This window comes from Osmia lignaria, chromosome 9 (genome assembly GCF_051020975.1).
Source record: "Osmia lignaria lignaria isolate PbOS001 chromosome 9, iyOsmLign1, whole genome shotgun sequence".
NCBI classification, from domain to species: domain Eukaryota; kingdom Metazoa; phylum Arthropoda; class Insecta; order Hymenoptera; family Megachilidae; genus Osmia; species Osmia lignaria.
Window position 1 is genome coordinate 13,613,735 of NC_135040.1, and position 21,479 is coordinate 13,635,213.

Below are 21,479 nucleotides of genomic sequence, written 5' to 3' on the forward strand. Positions count from 1 at the left end.
ATCCAAGTCTACATGCTTTACTATTTCTATAATCAAACATTGTTTGTTAACCAGCTGATCCAGCATCGACGAATGCACACGGGTGAGAAGCCACATCTCTGCCCGCACTGTGCATACAGAAGCGCACGCCGCGACAATCTGCGGAGCCACGTAAGACGAGTACATAAAAAGGAGAATCTTTATTGCGACACCTTTAGTCCACGGGGTATGCTGTTGACACCTACGATCGGAAGGGACAGTCCTGTAGTACAGAGCCCAGAATCATCGCCGTCCTCCAATTCGGAGTCCGCAAACTAGCGGCGCAACTCGTGAAAACGCTGGAAGATCTCGCGAGGGATCTCGCGACAAATCGTCGTCGTTCTACACGTCCTAACTTTGTCAATATCGCGACTAGACGGTAGAAATTTTACGTTGGCAAAACGCGTCGTATCGTCGCTATTTTCAGCTGCCTCTAACATTGCAATTGCCCCAAGCGAGTGAAATAATTATGGCTAGAGGAAGGAATTATTCAGGAAAAATTTGTCTAAATTAATTATCTGATGCGTGTCTATGATTGTATGTTTGAGGCAACAGGAATAGCGACGGTTAAAACAGTCAGAAGTTGTGTATTTATGATTTTTTTTAAGACACAGCACAATCGTCAACGCTGTTATAAAATAATACGTACAATTTTATCGATAGACTGCAAAGTATACGAACAAGGTGATTAAAGAAGTAATTGAGGAAAGTATTAATAAAGAATGCAACTTCTGACTAATTACGATAGAACTTGCCATTAGCGACTAGGAAATATGTAGAGAATTGCATGCGAATGTCGATAATTCAATCTCATCTTTAAATTCTAACGAGATCTTTATTATTAGCCAATTTAATTATCGAAGTCTCTTCGTTGATCAGATGTTGATGAACGAAAGAAAAAAAAAAAAAAAAAAATGAAGCTGCGCAATGGTGCTAGAATCGTAGACTGGATTATTAGAGGAAGACTGAAAGTAGGAATGTTTCACGGTGTGACATCGTCCTTCGTTTCTCGATCACCGTGATTCGAACAGAAGAATCAGTGATTATTAAGACTGGCTGTTCTCCACTGATGTCTAAGAGATACTCGTGCTGCGAATCAATGTTTGCTGTTAATTATTTGCCCGCAGACTAGATTGATATCGTTAAATAAATAGTTATTTCCCAATGGAAGAATTGAAATACAGAAAAATGTGATTGAAACAACATAGAATATTCTTTTGAAGTAGATTCATTTTTCTATGATTAAATATTATAAACTAAACTACAGCACGAGATCTTTAACCCATGGAGGAAGGTGCTATTTTCCAGAGATAATTTTACTGTCGTGTCCTTCTGCATTTAACTCCAACTATATTGATTCTCCAGCTATAATTATGATTGTTAACAGTATTATTGATAATGATATACATTGTTATTATTACTATTATTATTATTGCCATTATTACTATATAACGTATGTAACGACGATGTGCAAACGATACGTTACCATTTAATGGTGTGAAACGTGTTCGTTAACTGAGGAAAGAGTAGTCGAGAGAATTTTATCGAATTTCATAGAGATAACGGGATAAGATAGTTAAAAGTCTCTTGTTCGATGATATTGGTTCGCTTAACGCGTTGGTTGTCACGGTGGTCATTCGATGGCTAGCCTTATTAATTCAATTTCATTAACTACATCTTTGTTTTAAAATAATTAGTCGTAACGATTAAAGAGAAAATTATATCCCCAGGTGTGCAAAGCACAGAGTGCAGGATTTTCCAACGAATCGTAACTTTATATACACGTGTAATCTGTAAGTGCGAATCCGTAAGTTGTAATGCCAAATATCGTCTAATCGCGGATACATTTACTCTGTCCTCACTTAACGCGAACAGAAATTCACGTGACAAGTTTCTTCTCTATGTAGGATCAAACACCGTCCCCTAAAAAATGTAAACGGTTCTACGAGTTTCCGCTGAAACGGGGAGGCGAAGCCCAGTACATATAACATAAATGTGTGTCAATTTTTAATGTATCATAACTACGTTCTAGTCGATAACGGTTTTTAAGGGAAAGATAAGAAGGCACGGGAAGAGGATCTATGCTATTCGATGCGCAAACGTTACGGCTGCAATTAGTGAAAGAAAAAGAAAAAAAAAAAAAAAAAGAAGCTACGTTCTTTCTCGTCCGAGACGGCTGCATTCGCGTTCAGGAGGAACACGCTATTCGAGTTGACCGAATTTCGCGGGACAAATTGTTAGAATTAATCGAATTGTCAAAAGAAACAAAAGTCTCCCCCCAGGGAAATGGCGTTACAGGGGAAGCAGGAATTCTTGAAAAAAAAAAAAAAAAAAAAATTCTTCATTTTCACGATACTACTAATTGTACTTTAAACGATACTTTATATTTGTACGGCGTTACGCGGTAAATTCGCGAGAATTTTTATACAAATAATTTTACATGCGCACGCCTAAGAAAATGCAGCTCGAGGGAGCTGATCCAGGATGATCCGCGTCGTCTCTTTCATTGTTTTTTTTTTTTTTTTGTCAATATTTCGTATTACTCGCTGATGCGATGCTCTCTATCTCTATCTCTCTACCTACGTGATATAGTATCTTTGGTAGTTGGTTGTGCCGCGATAGCGAGCTAAAAGGTAATTATTATCGCGGAACGACGATTGTTGAACATTGGTATACCGATGCGTTGTGTATTATGATATATTTATAACGATATTCTATTTTTGATAACTGCTCGATTGATTATTCCATTTAGAAGGATCGTTCAGGCGGCCGCGTTTTAGAATAATTTTCTAGCTTTTAAGGTGTCCCAAAGCGATGATCTTTCCTTTTCCATTCGCGTTGCAATTATAATATATGTAGGACGATTTTCCACGGTGAAACGTCTCGGACGTAGATGATTTCGAACGACGAAGTAAAAAAAAAAAAAAAAAACAAGGCGTACATTTAAGGGTCACTTGATGGAATTGCCTTTACCGAGTGGATGTAGAGCCTCCTCGAGCCAAATTAATTTATTGCCATTCTCTCTATTAGTATACGGTGCATGTACACACGTAGTAAAGTACAAGAATATTATACTTTGTATAATGACAGCATATTAATCGGTAAAACTTGATAAGTACTCTTAACACTTTAAACACTCTTCAGGGAGATATTGATCCTCAGGGGATGACATAGAAAAAAATACCCCAAATAAAATTTATAAAATTAACATTAAAGCTTGTATAACTAATTTATATTTGCATTTACATCGATTATATTACTCTTCTTGCAAAATCGTTTTATGGGGGCCCTCTTTATACAAAATTTAACAAAATTCTAATTACCATGAATATAACACGAGTGTTTTAGTAAAAAAAAAAACTTTAAAATGCTTAATTTTCAACATACGTATTTTGTGTTTTATTGAACTTTAAACTTGTACTTTACTACGTGTATAACGAAGGTCATTTTTAATTATCGTATCGTCCGAACGATCGATCCTCAGGTGCGTCCGAGATTTATTCTAATTAATTCTAGCAAAGCTCATTGTTCGTAAATGTCGTGCCAATAGCGAGGAACAACGCGTGCCAAACGAGAGGAAGGAAATGTGAGTAGTAAGATTATAAGAAGACGAAAGAATAGGGCGAGACGAATCGAACTGCTCGATCATTCCATTTTATTCTCTCTCTTATAAAATAAATGATACATCTTGTAAACGAAATCGAATGGGAACGATCGAGCTGTACGGTCTCGTATTACGAAAAACACACACGAACTAGTTGTTATAATCTTTTAATTGTTGAATTTTTGCAGTAGATGGTAAGTGTCTTAACGTATACCTTATATAAACTACACGATAATATATTCTATATTAATGTTTCTTAGATTTACGTGCGATCACGGGGCTGGCTTTCGTCGAAAATTCAATCGGTTAGGGTAAGCCCTTGGAAAGCAATAACGTTCGAAATTACAAAGAAATTGATATATTTCGAATGAAATTGGAATTTTAATCTCATTAATGGCTCGACCAACTGACGAGTTTTCGACGCGAACCGTTTTACTTGATCGATTATGGAAGCCTTCGAGGAATTGACGCCAAACTAATTACAATATAACACTTTCGACGAATCAATTTCCCCCTTTGTCGTCGTAAAATTCCGTAAAGAATCGAATTAAAATGAGGAAAAAAAAGGAAATACGAACCAGTTAGATAGGGACAGGTGTTTGAATTTATCGAAGGACCTCCGGCCAGATACGTTTTAATACATTAATACAATCTAAATGTGATATAATATATTTGCTATATTGAACTACGACGTAATTATTATGTATATTATAATGATTAATAGCGCGCGAATCGTACGGGGAAATTGCGAGCAATTTTAAGAAAGTCCGTCTATCTCCGTGTGAATAATGACGGGTTGCGGCAAGGTGATCAACGAAATCGATTTTTCATTTGATGAATGGATTAGGATCAACTTCTGTAACCATCGATCGGCTTGGACAAGTACAAAGTACTCGGATAACTTATTTTTTATTATTGGAAGCGAGAAACGAAACCGATCACGCGACGAGAGGTGTGTAAATGTACGGTGTACACTTTAACCCTTTGAGGACGGCGAAGATTATGTTCTTGAGAATAATAGAAAATTGTAAGTGGAGATATTGTAAAAATGGATACTGATGATTGGCACTAAAAATGTGATATAATGGAATGACTGAAAGAATTTTAATATTCTAATATTATTATTAGCGAGTAAAAAGTTTCAATTAAAAAATGCAACTATGCTGAATAATTATAATCACAGCGTGCCATACATCATTCAGCATTAGCTAAGTGTATCGTCCGCACAGGGTTAAATGTAGTACGTTCGAGCATGTCGATGAATCAATTGAAAATTCGATAAAAACAGGATAATAGTCGTTTTACCTTGTCCGCGTTTGCGTTCGATAGTACGCACGGCAAATCTTAAGTCCAGATTTACAATTTGCTTTACGAAGTATAAAATTTAAAAAAAAAAAAAAAATACAGAAGACTCTTACGCATATATATATATATTATATATATATATACATAAATGTACGTGTATGTGTGTGGGTGTGCCTAAAGATTTTCTCTTCGGACTATCTTCTCTTTCACTCTGTATTTACCTTGTCTCTTTGGCCTTCCACTCTCTGTCTCACGTTCCTGGTAGATCATTTTGTTTTCCTCTTTAGGAAACGAGAAGAGAGTTGATTGCTCTGATTGATCCTTAATCGATGAGACGATATTATGTTACAGAGGATTTTCTATAACTTGTGTTTAATGCAACCTTTGATACAGCCTGGATAAAACTTAAATTTTTAAATTAATGTATTATTCATTTAGTAATTTCAATCAACGTATTTCATAACAAAGGCTACTGATAACTTACTGAAATTTCATTACTGTCAATTTAATTGACTCATGGTTCTTCTATTTTCGCGTTCTTATCATTGCAACGACGTATCTAGATGTAAACAAGTCAGTGTCAATTAAGGATCAATTACGTTGTTTAAGAATTGTCTCTCTGTGTTCCGGTTGTACCTATAATATATATATTGTATTCAATCGTTCGATCGTTCCTCTTGATAGATGCAGTCGCGATGCAACGGCGTGCGTGCATGGTGCATCTGCTTTTATAAACAACGACAACAAAAATTATAATACAAAGGTTGTATAAAATGATGGAAATACTTGTTACAGATACATTTTCCTTCTAATATTATACTGAATTGCTGTTGTCCTGTAATATTCTAATCAGCTTTCGAATATTTTAATTTACCAAGGAATGTAAAAATAATTTTTAAACCGTATAGAAGTGAATTTCAAATAAGAGATACCCTGTCGTTGAAATAGCCAGCTTTTTCGATGCATCGTGAATGTCCGTTCATTTCGTCGAGAAGCGTCGCGACGTTCGTTCTTAACACCGTCCCAAAGATCGTCGACTGTTCGTACTTTAGATTAATAAAATTGAAACCATGATCGTTGATACGCTTCTCAACAATAATTCTTGCAACGCGTTGAAACTTTCCTTTTGAAAAAATTAACATGTCAAATGGCATAATTGAGACACCATTGACCAGCATCATGAATTCTGAGGAATATTATATAACTTAATTAAGTTTTAACCATAGCTAAAGGGTTGAAATGACTTTACTTACTTTATTATTGACATTAAAGGACATTTTCATCGCAGATTGCAGATGAACACTAGAACAGGAACGATGCACGTTCACGTATACGGACCTGTAAAGCCGTGCACGCGCGTGTTGCAAACTCACCCTCTAACGATCGCTCTTAAGGATCTAATTAACAACAAAGTAAACGAATAAAACTTGTCGTCGCCATTGTGATTTAAGGTAGTGGAATTTACCCGTGGCTGATCGGTCAACGTGCAGACCTAATCGACGAACAAGTCTTATTTATTTTTTATTTAAAATAGATTAATTGATTAGATTAGGATCATTGTTCACTATTAACTCATTGCGTTCAAATAGAATCATCATAGTAGCACGTAAATTCGTATTTACGTTTAATAAATATTGTTTTATATTCTTCAAATAATTATGTATTTTTTTCTTCTTTTTTTTTTTAGTAGAAAAAAGAAAAAAGGAAAGACATGTCGTCGATGGTGTATCTACTCGTCGAGAAAGCTCGGGCCAATGTTCACCTGTTTGTATTGCCGGAGTCACTATTTGGCTTTAGCGTGATAAAGTCTTAATAAAGGTTTCATTAAAATATTCAGATCGCACTCAGTTTAGTTTACGTTGAACGTTGAATCTGTTTCAGAAACTATGGACTCTGGAAATAGGTAAGCGTTATATTTAATTTAATATTGTATGAAAATGGGATTATATTAAAGAAAAATGAATAATCATACCATATTTAAATTTTATAATTCCAGTTCAGTTATAAAAGAATCCTTATCCCAGGTTTATTAATTGAATCGTTGATATCAGATTTCTGATTAGTAAGGTGTTAAAAATCTTGCTTTCTCAATTCTGAATTCTCAGTAATTCCTTTCAATTAGTATCCAGCGGATTTTATGAATAAAGGCACTGTACGTGTCTTTACCAACAACAGGGGAACGCCTTGATAATTATTATTGATTGTAGTACTTGGACGGTGATAATGCTGTAACTTTTAATCAACAGTGTGCTCTTTCAGATAGCTGGAACAAGGACAGCGGTTGATTAGAGGAATCAATATTCAGAAGATATTATAAATTTTTGCAACCCCGTTTCGTCGAGATACTAACATAAGAATGAATAGTAATCAACGTATCGAACGTTATTAATTGCAAAGTCGAAGCTGTTAATTAAGAGAGGAATGGAGAAACGGCAATCCGAACAGAACTCGTCTTTATCTTCTGTCACGCATATGATCGTTTTCAATTGTGTTACAGTTGATAAAAATTATCTCCCTGCCAGTGAGCCTGACAATTGCATGACTCATTCGTGGCCCAGATGATCAATGAAGTTTATTCCCTTAACTTTCGTATAAGGGATTGTAGAGAAGTACAGGAGGCATCAAAAGTATTCATAATAGAACTACTAAACATTCTTCTGCATGGCCTTGGCTGAAGTTTTATATTCTTGTCTTCCTAAACTGCTGTTTCAGCGATCAAATTTCCTGTATACCGAGTATGCAGAACTGTTTTATAAAACGCCAATATGCTCTATACAAATATTGAAATGGAACCTTTAAACAAAATGCAGTATGCAGTCCTAAGTGCTCCTCATTACTCAGTGCTCCTCCATACGATTGTTACAATTTTTTCTGAAATTTGAAAAAAATTTATATAGACTGAATATTTTCCAAGATATAATAAAATATAAAGAATCAAGCACCAATTAAGTGCTTTGGTATTAATATTTTATATGTATCTTAAGAATGGTACCTGAAGTCTATGAAGAAACTTAAAATACTGAAATTGATTCAGAGTGAATAATTTTGAAATGAACTTGATCCCATCGCTGATGCACACACGTGCAAGTGTAGGCTGCAAATTGTAGTAGTGGGGATAGCGTGGAGGAAGGTAGAAACCGAGAGAAGGGATACATCGTGCGGCAGTAGCTCGCGCGTCTCGCGTCAGCACAGGAACGGTGAAGTGTCGTTAAGGATGAACTAGTGCCGAACTATTGGAGCTGAACCCGTTCTCCTTGGTTTATCTTATCGTGGCTGATTCTATCGTTGTGTAAACATCCAGAGAAAGCATTATTGTACATCTTCGACGGGTCTCGTGAAAATTCCAGTGGGAATAGTGGACAGAGAGCAACTGTCAAAGAATGCGAGGAGAAAGGAGAAGCTCGATTGTAAAATGTGAGATCTCAGTGTGTGTGCCACGTTGTGCGTGAGTGTCCGCGTTCACGTTGCGCGTCTAAATACATTCGGTCGGTGTCCGTGTACGCTGTGGGCACAGCAGTGAACTTTTTTTTCAAACGTGGAAAGGAGGAGAGACGCGGAGAGAGAGATCATGACAGTGGCAGCGGTCATCGGCCAGGTGGGTCTCTGACCCCACTGGACGATAAAGAGGTTCTAGTGTTCAACAGTGTTGTACACTGGATTATTTTGAGTCCCTTCCGTGAAAAGCGGTCGAATCGTCGTACATTCATTCCTCCGATTCGCCTTGGATCCGTCTCAAGGTATGTACGTGTTCCCTTTATTCTTTCTCCCGTTGTTTCCTCGTCTCTGGTGACACCTGTGAATCAACAAGTAGCTTCAGCCTTTCTGTGTAAAACAATTGACGCGGTGCACTCGGGAATCTTTGATAACACGATAGACACTACAAGATGTTAATTTGTTATTTCGTTATACATACATAACACGATAACCTTGCTGCGTAAAAATTTTATAAGTAGATACTTAATCGTTTTACCGCGTTAGCGAAATAGAAGCAGACGCGCTCGCGTTTGCACGTTCGAAGTTACGTTGGATCACTGAAAAAGAATGAGAAAGAGTTTTATCAAATTAAAAATAGTTATCTACTTTTAATACGAACTAAAAACAGATTTAACGAAGATGTGCGTGCAAATATTTACGTACACAAAATGCCGGAGCCCATTGACGTTTTGGCAAACAATTTCTCTCTTGAAAGAACAGCTGCCAAGTGTGCCACTCTGTTGATAGAAGTAATTGGATCACTTTTATTGCTAACTGCTGGCATTGTCCAATTTTTACTTGTCGATACAGTCGTAAAAAGATTTCTACCTAAATTAAATAACATATATATTTATTTAGTATAAAGCAGCGTCTTATTATTTGAATAAAAGAAAAAAAGATACGTAAAGTTGCAATTATTGGCAACTCGTTTCTTTTTACCGTATGTTCCTGCGTTTAACCTTTAATCTGCCGTTTTTCATTCACCATTTGAATAACAACGAGGATTTCTCCGCGGGAAAGTGGAACAGGCGAGTCTTAGAATAAAAAAATTAACGTTTTCTGAAATCGTCCAAAGGAAGTAACCGCGTTCGTAGATTATACTTGCTAACAGAACAAAAGTCCTTGCTTATTAACGTCACTAAACGGAAGTTCCGGACTTGCAGAGAATAACGAGGAATACTTATCATTTGCAGCGGAGATATCAGTTAATTTTAGAAACTCTGATGGATCCGCTAGCGCAACTTTACCATGATTCACGTTCTGTTCTTGACTGTTGTTGACTGTGCAGAGGGAACGACGAACGACGCTCCTTTATTCAACGACGAGAATTTAGCTCCGGTACATCGATCTCTCGTTCAAAAATCCCAGAAAAAAACATGGAAACTTCGACGTGACGTAGTTGTCGGTTAGTGCGAAACCGGAAATTCGATGCATTGGTATCGGATTTCGGAACGATGACTCACGATCTTGAAACATGTGTCACGTGCTTCTTCAGTATGTTCTTATTGGTTAATCGTTGATCACGTGGTTCTTTATTATGTTCCTATTGGTTAATCGTTGATCACGTGGTTTGTTTACGCTCATTCGAATGGGCCCATTTTCCCGCGGAACAGAAACTGTTAATTTCTAGTAATTATTGGTAATTATAAGTGTTGATGGATTATGGCAAGTAAGTTTTCAGTTACTTATAATGGTTATTTTCATTTTAGATATTAATTCATTGAGATTTCTAGCGTTAAATGAGGTTCCTATAGATAAGAAGGTAACTGCGACTTCCTAACCTAAATCTTTGATAATAACGACAAGTATCTTAATTAATTAAACTTAATAGATACTATAAGTGGATTTCAAAGGGTTAAATAAATTGATATTTTTAGCTGTGTCCTTGAAATATGGTATGCTTGCTTTACGAGATGTGTCTATCTTTTGCAGATTTATGTATATCGTGTTATGTGTATACGAAATTTCGGAGGAAATTATACAAAATTGAATGAAACGAAAAATTACAGAATTGAAGAAGAAGCGTACCCAGAGCTGATAATTGACTGTGATCGAAATTATTGTTTGAGACATGATTTATTTCAACTATTCATTACTAATCACGTGACTTGGAAGCGGTGATTCAACCGCACAGAAGCGAGCTTCGCGCTGAGCTGTCTTTATTTCCCAACTATCTCTGGTAGAATGTACAGAACAAATATTGCTAGTCGAAGTAAGTGTTCAACGTTACGACGAGACATCGAAAATGAGGAACCGTCTACAAATTTTGCAACGTATGATCTACTGGATATTACCGTTATTTTTTTTTCTCTTTTACATTTACAATATTTGCTTAGTAACTTATCAGAAAGCTGAAATAACGTTTGCGAATCGCTGAAGCATTTCTATGAATCATACGACTCGTTCAGTTCTTTACTCTGTTCTTTTATCAGTAAGATTGAATAATTAATTATTAACGCGCATGGACGAACGGACAAAGAAAGTATTAATGCAGATTTTTTTAATTTATCCTTCAATTATGCAACACGAACACAAATATCAACAGGTTCACGCATGTGTGTTGCAAGATCAGAAATGAGCTCGGTTTTGCTCAACAAGTTTAGCATAAATACTTTCACTGCTTCATCGCTGGCACAGCGATCCACTTTACGCTTTTTGTTGCTTGATAACCGTTTCTTATCAATGAGGTAACTTCAATCCTTATTCGTGCGTATGTAACTACTGATCGGATAACGATTTTTATATCAATAAAAAATGAGTAAACAGGGAGTGTAGCAGCGTTAGATTACATAAAAATTATTTTATTAGACGTCGTTTTCAACGCTACCATGCGAAGTCGAATGGTTGTAGAAAGTAGAATGGTGAATTAAAAAGACAACTGCATTAAAAACAGTGCACCATTCCACATGTTGTTTCACACATCTGTCTCGTTTTACGTCTCGAGTTGCACTCGACGCGATAGTATCAAGTCTTCAGGCAGAGGTTTACGATGACACTCGAATAATTGATGCAATTATAACGTGGCACGGTTGAATTAATCTCCAAAAAGGACCGTGAAACTCTTAAATATGCGTAAAGTTATAAAAGAATTGTATCATATTTCTTCCATCTTTTATTTATATTTATATTTATATTTATATTCAATTTTTTTTTACCATTTAGGTCAGTATCATGATTATGTCAATGAGCATGTAATTTCTGCATATGCTGAGGACTCTTGATCATTGTAGCTGCAATGTTAATGGAACCTCGAGATTGTGGTTTAACCCTTTCTTTGGATGAATGAACGAACGAATGAATGAATGAAATTGAAATAAAGACCTGGCTTGTTTATATAAGAGTTGATAGTGTACTGATTACTGAATTAGTATAGAATGGAACCAAGATTGCTGATTAGCTGGGGTTTTGGAATACCCCATATAGACAAGTAATATAATTCTTGGTAATCTTCAATTAAAAAGATCTCAGAATATCTCACTAAAATCAGGGTTAAGCCCCAAAGTCTGAATCCATAAATTTAAAGCACGAATTGAATAAATCATTAATAAAAAATAGAAAATTGAAGGAATAAAAATATTGTTAAGGGACACGAATCATGTGGCGCAACTTCTACGTTCCTGGACGATTCGGTTGAAAACTAGCAGCGAGTTGGAAAAGTATCCCGTCGAGATGGAGGTGAAGCCGATACCAAAACCTAGGTCAACGTTATCCGAGAGACCGGTACCAGCTCCGAGGAAGTTACCACCGGCTTTACCAGCGACCAGAGTCTACACTCACAGCGAATCGAGCCAGTCAGAGAAAAGCGACGACTCGAAATCGATACCGGATACACGTTCCTCTACGAACACCGAATTCTTTCGTAATCTAAGCACCAGTTCTCGTCAACTGAAAGACGAGATTTCGGAGAGGATGACGATAAAGGGTCGAGCGGTGATATCCAGCACGATAAACGCCAGCATAAGATTGGAAAAATCGGTGAAGAATCTCCTGACGAGAAGATTGACAACTCTGAACCAAGACGAGCTTCTTCGTGATAATTCAACCGACAGCAAGAAGCTGAAGAGCCCCGTGGAAAACGATAGATGCGCGTCTTTACCTGCCGATGATATTTTCAGCAACATCTCCTTTTACAGCCCGTTGAACAGCAATCTGAGGAGCGTCAGAAACGAGGAGGATCTTTCCGGGATGCGACACAGTCCACCCCCTCCTGTATATCCTCCTCCCCCGCTTCCTGATGAGTCTATCTACGACGAATTGCAATCAGTCACGTCTGGAAGTAGTCGATACGACACTATCTCTGACAAAGTCGAGAGAGATTTCCCGGGCTCGTTTGATCTTCTCAATTTAGTACTAAATCAGGTAGGAATTTCTCTGATTCCTCGTATAGAATTTCATCTAGTTGTATATCAATCATAAATAATTTTTCCTTCTTATCAGACCAGCGACTCCGATCAGAGTTTGAACCTGTCCGACGTGAACGTGGCTCTACCCTACGACAAGTCCGACAGCATCAAAAGGTTATCAAGGTCCGATTCCTGGACTTTCTATGACACAGCACCGGCCAGTAAATCCGAAGGGGTAGATGAGTTGGACAGGATATCCAGCGCGGAAGAAGATATCCTGGACAAAGAGATTCCTATTCTCGACAGAACGTCGTCAGCGTCAAACGAGAGTCAAGCGTCCATTCAAAATTCTCTGTACGAAAATTTATCGTACAGAAAGGTTCAAGAGGAGAAAGAAACGATGCCTGCGGTTACGGAAAACAGACAGCAGAGCAGTAAATCCTTGCTATTCGAATTTGATCCATTTGCTAGAACCTCCGAAGAGAACGTGTATAGTAATTACGAGAACAATGATCGGATGTTACTGGAGACTCTGTTATCTAGCAACGATACACCGAGTAGTTCTGGAAGCATTTTGGATTCCCAAGAAGTCACAGAGAACGAGGAAGAACAAGAAGAGGTGGAGAATGAGGATGTAGCAGAGCATCCAAGAATCTTACCTGTACCACCGGAACCGCCTAAAAGGTTTGATTCATTACCGAAGAACGAGTACGACGAGGTAACGGAGACTCTATCGACCGATAAGAGCACCACAGGTAAAAATCCGGCTCTTCTACCGAAACTGGCCCACCTGGTGACGAGAAAACAACCCGCTGTACCTCCAAGAAAGTCGGCTGGAAAACGTTCTAATAATACATCTTCTGCTGCGTCTAAAACCGTGACTTCGACGACCAATGATGGAAGCACACCAGGTAGAACATATTTTAGAGATTTTAAGAGTTATTGAATGGGTATTTTGAATTGTTGGGAATGATTGTACACTTGAGTGTAAAGCAGGCTTCTCTTGATTAACCCTTTTCTTAAGATAAAAAGAATTGCTGAAAGTACTGAGAATGTATATCTGTTTATTTATCACAGGCAATAATACTGGACACACATCTAGAATGAAGAATTATATGAATGATATTACGAAGAATAAATCTGTATGAAGTTCTCTAAAGGATTGTACTAACTCTTTCAGTTTGGAGCAATTGTAAGATTAACATTGTGTGAGACTGGAATATCATTTACCTACTTACTTACTTACTTGAATCCACCTAGCATCCCACCGTTAGAAGAATTAACCCATATTTCATTGAATCTAACAAACTTAAATATTCTTATTACAGTTACAACTACAACGAGCGTAACATCGACGAATATTACCAAGGAAACATCAAATTCTTCGAGTGGAAAGACAACGGAAGAGCCTAGACGAGTGGGTATGATACAGAAACTGAGAAAACTAAGGCACGAATCGTCGTCTCATGGTATTAAACCAAATGTAATCAGTTTCGTGAAGAGTGGGAGTAAATTACTATCTAGGAATCGTGACCACAGTGGAACTGTATCGAATGCTAATTTGAAACTGGAAAGGCCAAAGGTTGATGGTCTCCAGAATCCTGCGAAGCATAGCGGAACCGTTTATAGAAATGGTGTTGGTATCGAAAGAGCGAAGGACCTGGTGCCAAGGCTAGCAGTCTTGTCTGACCAGAAGCTCTCGTTTTATACGGATAAGGGCATGTCTACTCTGAAGGAGGTCATTCAACTCGACACAGTGTACAGCATTCATCTTCTGCAGGACGTTAAGTAAGTTCGCTTTTTTTGTCGGATAAGAAGAACGCATATTCGGATTATGATACTGGAGAAAGGAAACATTAGCACGATGCGTACGGTCTGATGTATAATGAAACGGAAAATTGGATTTATTATTATATTCTTCTTTTGAAGCTGGCGCCTGTTAAAAATCATTCAATGTATACCTGTATAGTAATTTAAAGTTCATATACTCTTTTATACTACTAGGAAAGTGTAAGTGAAATACGACGAGGTCAAAGGTGTAAATAGTAGAGTAACGAAGTCGATTTAAAATGTTCAGGATGGTCGACGGTGAAACAGTATATTGCATAGCAATTAGCGGCGAAGGAAGACCAAGTGTTCATGTATTCTACGCGAAAGGCATCGTTGAATGGAGAATTTGGGCACAAAGGATATTGGAGGCCATCACAACAGTCTTTCCCACGAAATACACTGCAGAGGATTTAAGGAGAGCAGGATGGGCTTACTTAAAGGTATTACGAACAATACAAAACAATGCGTATAAAATCTAATTTTTTTAATCTAATGCTGATTTTTGTTAAGTTCACATGCATTCTAATATGTACCTAATATTAAGTAAAGGTATGTAAGTACATCTTTCAATACTTGATTGTGCATTCATACGCGTTGAGGGAATGTGAAATTGTGCACTATTGTAAAGAAACTTAGTTCGTCAGATTTCTTGCAATATTTATAAGAAAATGTAAAGGAAATGCTTTTACTTGAATTACTATGACTCGACTGCAGATGGAAAATAAAATTTCACGTAAACTTTCTAACTATCTAACATCTGGTTCTCTGTAGATTCTTCTGTACTGGTCTATCAAAATCGTTTATTTATATTTTATTAAATAATACTAGTTGACGCGTGTTCTAGGAAGGCGTAACAGGCGTATGGTTTCCGGCCTGGGTTCTGCTGCATCAGAGAACTTTAATTTATACAAAATCTCTGGAGCCCTCCATGGGTGTAAGTTTTGGAAAGTTGGATCTTCGAAAAGCACGATGCATCGGTAAACTTCTTTTATTATGTAAAAATTATTCGAGTTACTTATTTTTTACATGTACCTGTACAAGGGATTTTACAAAAGGGTTTGAAATATATGAAACGCTGCGTTACAGTTCTACGAGAACAGGAAGGGCCAAATCCCGGAATGGGTTCGATTCCAGTGGTAGTTGTGGACGCAGGTGGCAGCGGTGCATTACACGTGGCTGCACCAGGAGTTCACGAAGGATCTGCATGGAGACACGCGCTTTATCAAGCAGCTACCAACTGTGGTCCTGCCTTGGAACAACAGCAACTCACACAGGACAACGTGCCTGTGATTCTCGACAAGTGTATCAATTTCATTTACGTTCATGGTAAACACCATTTTTCAATTTATCAGACACCCTAATACAGGTTCATTTATATTAACAAAATGCAATGCGAAATGTTAAAGGTATAATGACAGAGGGTATTTATCGTCGAAGCGGATCGAACAGTGCCGTTGTCAAATTATTGGAAGCCTTTCGTCGCGACGCATGGGCAACGCAAATTACAAGAGGAGCGTATACGGAGCACGACGTCGCGACGGTTCTCAGAAGGTTTCTCCGTGATTTACCGAATCCATTGTTTCCTGCTGACATTCACGATCGGCTTTGTTTCACCTCAGGTAAGGAGAACTTACTGTCCTTGACTAGCTGTGGTCGGATTTAATCTGCAAACTCGCTTTGACAGTGAAATCGTTCCTGCTTTAGATACGATCAATTTTTTTATTGGAACATTAAATAAATGCTGCAAATATTAGTACTTTGACGACCGGTGTCGCGTCAGATTTAATCTTGTTCGATATCGCAATTTTCGAATCATCAAATGCAGAGAAAGAGAATTGTGTAAGTGATTAAAATTGTTCAATGATCATTTACACACAATTTGTTGAAGACACAATGGGTGAATAATATCTCATAACGTGTTCTACTTCCTGGGAATGTAGCACTCGTTTTGAAATATCCAAGAAAGTATCCAAGCTATTCTCTGTAAAATTTCTTTTAGATATTTTCACTTAAATTCATAATAAATTGGCAGTGTTCACGCGTGAATGATTTGTGCATTCCTGATCGCAGGAATGCAGAATTTTAATTCCCTGAACAAAAAGAAAAAAGGAGAAACGTGGTCTCCAACAGCGATACGTGCAAATAAATCTCGATCTTTGCCCCGAGTCATCATTTGCATACGTAATTATAAGAAGAATGTTAAGCTCGGTCGTGTTCGCACCCACGCGTATTTTCTCACACTGTAGCTAGTTTCATCCGGAAGCGTAAAGCTGAATATCCGGCGTCGTCACTTACGAATTCAACAACGAATTGAAGAAAGAAAATAAGTTGTATGGAATTGAGGCAATTAATTTTTCAAATAAGTAACGATCCCTGAATCATATACAAAATTAATTTGACTCTTGGCAAAGATCAGAGAGAACAGCTAGTTGCCAATAATTGGTGATTCCTGTTTATGTGCCTTCCTGTCCATTCTTCATGGGGGAGTTATATATTTAATAGAATGATGAAACAACGTCTGCTACATACACGACGAAAGATCGCGTGAGAATCATACAGAAGTCGGCGATGAATCATGGATCCTTCGTAACGAGCCTTCGTACTTCTTAGTGAAAGCAATGCGCGCATGCATCTCTGTTAAAGGCAGCACGTGGTTGTTAATCGATATACTAAAGATAAAGTGAACGAAAAATACAATAAAATTGATAGTATTTTCCACCATAAATAAAATTAATTTTTTTTAATTGATTCTTCAAATTATATGACTCTTTTAATTTGTCAAATTCTACTTAAATTAAAATTAATAAATTGTATTTTCATTTTCAGAAAATAATAAGGAGGACGAAAAGGTTTCAACGTATAGGAAACTATTGTCCATGCTGGGTGCTGTACCTGCCGCAACGCTCAGAAGGATTCTCGCTCACCTTCACTGTTTGAGTCAGCAAAGCTCCAGGAACCTGATGACCTGTGAAAATCTTTCCGCGATCTGGGGACCAACGTTGATGCGGGCAGGCGAGAAAAGCGCCGAAAAATGGAACAGAGCAGAGACCAGAGTGATCGGTGACCTCATTAAACTCTATCCGAAGTTGTATCAATTGACCGCCGCTGATTTAGCGAAAGAGGCGAAGATTTTAGAGGTTCTCGAAAAGCATCATGTTTCTAATAATGGACCACGCGGCGCACCCTCGGGAGATCTCAAGATTTGGATATACATCTTCTCGAGGGACGGCGAATGTGTGAACGTCACTGTGAGATTTCTTGTAGTATTTAATAGTATGTTTCAATATTTAATAATAATTAATATAATTTATTCTGCAGATTGGGCCACACAAAACTGCGTATGATGTATGCCAAGAACTTGTAGAGAAAACTAATTTATCGGCTCATGAATTGTGTCTGGAAGAATATACATTGTCTGGCGCGTTGGAACGACCACTGCATCACAGTGAGCGTGTCCTCGAGACAGTGGCGAGGTGGGGATACTGGGATCCAGAAGATAGGAAGGACAACGTCCTCATACTTAAAAAAGATCAACTCTACAAGGATATAGCACCTCTGGTAAAGGAACTAACGTTGTATCAGCGTAAATTATTCTTAAATAATTCTCTTTCTCCAGTTTATTCCCCAGTTTTACGTACTATCCGTTTCATACTATCTTAATATTGCAGAACTGTATATCTGTATTAAAATCTAATTTAAATATACACTGTTTAATTTAAACGAGTTCAGGGACATAGTGAAACTGTTTTTTATAGAGAACTACTCAGCACGGATCAGATTGCGTGACTCAGAAAGGAAAGATAGTTGTATATTTGCTCGCCACAAAAACAGGATGTGGTTTTATTGAGCTTAATGGTGCTCCTTGTTTTTAATTCGTTTTAATAATGTCCCTTACACTTCAAAACAACAATTAGATTCATTTGATATGATGCAAAATAACAGGACAGTTAAATATACTTTCTTTTGCATTTACATACATTTTTTTTTTTTTAGGTAACACCACCCATGACAACAGCGGGTGAACTTAAGTTCGCTGATAAAAAGTCGAAGAATTTTAAAAACTACCTCTTTGAGTTCAGTCACGCAAAGCTTTACTGTTACAAAGACAAATTCTGTTCGAATAAATTGTATGAATGGAAAATAGAAGATATTATTTGGTATGTAGGTCATGAGCCAAAACGAAATCCGCAGACAGGGTAGGTATATTATTTTTAAATTGTATGTAAGTCATCTTTTTTATAAAATTTGTTAAGCTATGGGTATATTTGTTATTACAGATGGTCTATCACGTTTATAGCAAAAAATACAAAACCAACTAGGTAATGATTAAGTGAAATGTTAAATGATCTTTTTATTTTCTTTAAGAAATAAGATCGAGATAATTTTGAAATTATTTCAGGTGTAAAGAAAGCCCGTTTTTTGGAAACACTTTAGCAGGATCGTTAAAAGACGAACAATACAAATGGTTAGCAGCTATGACCTTTGCAGAATATCAGTTAAATATTCGGCCTCCTTCAATCAATCTTATGGAGCCATAAATTGATTAATTTATTGTTTTTTAAGTTACAGTATTTAGTGCCTTCAATGTTTATAGCAATTATTTTTGTACCATACATTAAATGTTTTTTCTCTTTGATTCAATCCCTATACTTGCCCTACTTCATAGTTTTTATTTATTAATATCTTAAAAAATAAAGCTCTTCATCCTTTCAAATTTAAATATTGCGAGTAGTTGTATCGAGAAATTGATTCGATGATCGACTTTCAATCATGCGCAATAATGACCTAGTTTCTTTGAAAAAAAAAAAAGAAATAGCGCCGGCCCGGTCGTTAGTCTGCAGTGTCATTGAGTGTCATTATTAGCAGTTCTCGTTTCCATTGTATGTTGTTTTATTTTATGTGTACCATTAGAAAAAGTAACGATTAAAGAATTTAATGATTTCTAGAACTATCTGTCTGTTATACATAAAGAACTGACATACGTGATATGTCAGTATAAATCACGTGTCTTCAGTTTCAATTCTAATTAATTACCATTAGCATTTAAGTGCGCATATCTTTTAAGTTTTCAGGGAATATCTTTTATTTAATTGCTTACCTCTGTCTTAAAACAATATTAAAAACTATGAGTGACAAACATCTTGGAACGGGTATGTACTTATATGTTACGGGCAATGTGTTCAACGTGGACATTTTGTAAAATGACCGGGCATTGTGCAGAATGCCCATTTTTTGGGCAATGTATATAATGGGCAGGTATTTTACAAATGGCCCGGACATTTTATATAATGCCTACGGTTCGTTGGTATTAAATTTATTGTTATTATTATTAAAACCATTCATTGATGTAATAGGTTAGGTTAGGCTATATATTTAAATCCGGCCGCCGTAGAGCTAAATATATAGCCTAACCTAACCTACGAGTTGGGAATTATATAAACTCGCAGGTCAATAATTTATCACATTTACCAAATTTAGTGGTGATTATATATGTATAATAACCGGCAATTATATATAATCACCGGATTAATCACATTTACCGTAATAAGAGCGTTTCAATTCATTGACCACCACCCTCTAGGTATTCTGTATAATGCCCGAACATTTTATTGATTGACCGAAACTTGTTACGGACATTTTGCACAATGTCTATTCGAACGGGCATTCTACACAATGCCCGGTCATTTTACAAAATGCCCACGTTGAACACATTGCCCGTAACATATATATATTGTGTAATGCATGGTATGAAAATTTTATAATTCATTCTTTAGCTAATTTTGCAGAATTATTTTTAATGATTTTTTTTATAGATTCTCCAAAGCCACCCAAAATAGAGGGACAGGCACGTTTATACAGCATGAAATTTTGTCCTTTTTCACAACGCATTAGATTAATATTATCGTATAAAAATATTCCTCATGATGTTGTTAATATCAACTTAAAAAATAAACCAGAATGGTATTCTGAGGTATATATCAGCTTTATAATTTGCGATATAATTCCGTATCATTTTCATATAAATTTTTACTATATTTTATAATTTTCATAGATTCATCCAGAAGGCAAAGTACCAACATTTGTTGATGCAGATGGAAAAGTAGTTACTGATTCGTTAAAAATAGCAAATTATTTGGATGAGAAATATCCTGAGCCTGCTTTATATAATGAAAAAGCAAAAGACCGTGATTTAGAATTATTAGATCATTATTCAAAGGTAACAGGGATCATTAAAATTTCATGCATTTATCAATCTTTGTTTCTTCAATAATTTATTAATTTCAGATTGTTGGTGTTTTTTCAAATTGTATACATGATAAGGATAAAAGACCACTTAGCGAAATTGTAACTGAAATATCATCTCTGTTAGTAGAATTTGAAGAAGAACTTAAAGCTCGTGGAACTACTTTCTTTGGAGGTACTAGTTATCAAAGAAAAATAATGATCGCCAAAAATGATGTGGATACTATTCTTTCACATTTTTTCTAGGCTCACAGCCTGGTATGTTGGATATATTAATGTGGCCATGGGTTGAACGCCGAAAAGCTTTACCGCTAATTTATAAAGAACCCACGAATTTTGATCATGAAAATTTTCCGCATATAGTAAGTATAATAGTTTTTCTTTTTTAATACAAATAATCTTACATATTAAAATATACAATAATTTCTCAAATGTATTTTTCTTAGCTGAAATGGATGCAGGAAATGAAAGTACAACCATTTGTACAGGAAAATGAGTGTTCGCATGAAAAATTTGCCGAATCAATCGAGAATATGAGAGCGGGAAAGCTTGATTACGATAAGCTTTAAATCCCTTAATATGTGATAATACATTTTTTGATTTATATAGGTTTCTCAAATGATTCATACGGGGTATAAATTACAGTATTACAGTAATTGTTT

The 21,479-nt window shown here is 36.5% G+C and overlaps 3 protein-coding genes and 1 long non-coding RNA gene across 20 annotated transcripts in view; 3 read left to right on the plus strand and 1 right to left on the minus strand.

Annotated features, from left to right (window-relative positions):
* LOC117600322 (uncharacterized) overlaps window positions 1–5,031 on the plus strand; it is a 12,474-nt gene extending 7,443 nt beyond the window's left edge. For all 4 annotated transcript variants that reach the window (XM_034315650.2, XM_034315660.2, XM_034315633.2 and 1 more), the window contains exon 7: window positions 55–5,031. In XM_034315650.2, the coding sequence (XP_034171541.2) occupies window positions 55–297 (243 nt within the window). In that variant the 3' untranslated portion in view covers window positions 298–5,031. The remainder of the gene's footprint in view (window positions 1–54) is intronic.
* Window positions 2,520–9,765, minus strand: LOC117600387 (uncharacterized). 11 transcript variants are annotated; one of them, XR_004580458.2, is made up of 11 exons: window positions 9,649–9,765; window positions 9,341–9,435; window positions 9,065–9,229; window positions 8,841–8,958; window positions 7,920–8,720; window positions 7,278–7,798; window positions 6,900–7,190; window positions 6,690–6,820; window positions 6,181–6,324; window positions 5,412–6,113; window positions 2,520–5,331 (listed from the first exon to the last, which is right to left on the minus strand). It is a non-coding gene; the product is annotated as an uncharacterized LOC117600387 (long non-coding RNA). The 11 variants fall into 11 exon arrangements; XR_004580456.2 differs by lacking the exon at window positions 9,649–9,765 and adding an exon at window positions 9,511–9,626; XR_004580449.2 differs by lacking the exon at window positions 9,649–9,765 and having other exon boundaries at window positions 7,278–7,651; window positions 7,721–7,798; window positions 9,341–9,474.
* On the plus strand, window positions 8,524–19,215 carry RhoGAP15B (RhoGAP_ARAP and RA_ARAPs domain-containing protein RhoGAP15B). 3 transcript variants are annotated; one of them, XM_034315428.2, is made up of 14 exons: window positions 8,524–8,664; window positions 10,411–10,674; window positions 11,986–12,760; window positions 12,839–13,655; window positions 14,073–14,532; window positions 14,822–15,014; window positions 15,419–15,551; window positions 15,661–15,900; window positions 15,981–16,193; window positions 17,401–17,822; window positions 17,893–18,132; window positions 18,568–18,770; window positions 18,852–18,893; window positions 18,974–19,215. In XM_034315428.2, exons 2-14 carry the CDS (start codon window positions 10,586–10,588, stop codon window positions 19,110–19,112), a joined length of 3,966 nt encoding a protein of 1,321 aa, XP_034171319.2. In that variant the 5' UTR covers window positions 8,524–8,664; window positions 10,411–10,585; the 3' UTR covers window positions 19,113–19,215. The 3 variants fall into 3 exon arrangements, with proteins under 3 accessions (XP_034171319.2, XP_034171349.2, XP_034171339.2); XM_034315458.2 differs by lacking the exon at window positions 10,411–10,674 and having other exon boundaries at window positions 8,529–8,664; XM_034315448.2 differs by lacking the exons at window positions 8,524–8,664; window positions 10,411–10,674 and adding an exon at window positions 9,984–10,070.
* A 141-nt stretch (window positions 19,216–19,356) lies between these two features.
* Window positions 19,357–21,406, plus strand: LOC117600379 (pyrimidodiazepine synthase). 2 transcript variants are annotated; one of them, XM_034315754.2, is made up of 7 exons: window positions 19,357–19,454; window positions 19,640–19,724; window positions 20,388–20,545; window positions 20,627–20,791; window positions 20,860–20,992; window positions 21,064–21,179; window positions 21,264–21,406. In XM_034315754.2, the coding sequence occupies exons 2-7, from the start codon at window positions 19,700–19,702 to the stop codon at window positions 21,384–21,386; spliced, it is 720 nt and encodes a 239-aa protein (XP_034171645.1). In that variant the 5' UTR covers window positions 19,357–19,454; window positions 19,640–19,699; the 3' UTR covers window positions 21,387–21,406. The 2 variants fall into 2 exon arrangements, with proteins under 2 accessions (XP_034171645.1, XP_076546080.1); XM_076689965.1 differs by lacking the exons at window positions 19,357–19,454; window positions 19,640–19,724 and adding an exon at window positions 19,971–20,319.
* The last annotated feature ends 73 nt before the right edge of the window (window positions 21,407–21,479 follow it).

Coding starts and splice junctions, on each gene's coding strand:
- RhoGAP15B (XM_034315428.2), top strand. CDS start 10,586: ATGTACAGAACAAATATTGCTAGTCGAAGTAAGTGTTCAACGTTACGA. Junction 13,656..14,072: donor CAATGATGGAAGCACACCAG/GTAGAACATATT, acceptor TTCTTATTACAG/TTACAACTACAACGAGCGTA. Junction 16,194..17,400: donor TCGGCTTTGTTTCACCTCAG/GTAAGGAGAACT, acceptor TTTCATTTTCAG/AAAATAATAAGGAGGACGAA.
- LOC117600379 (XM_076689965.1), top strand. CDS start 20,220: ATGTCTATTCGAACGGGCATTCTACACAATGCCCGGTCATTTTACAAA. Junction 20,320..20,387: donor TATATATTGTGTAATGCATG/GTATGAAAATTT, acceptor TTTTTTTTATAG/ATTCTCCAAAGCCACCCAAA. Junction 20,993..21,063: donor TGGAACTACTTTCTTTGGAG/GTACTAGTTATC, acceptor CATTTTTTCTAG/GCTCACAGCCTGGTATGTTG.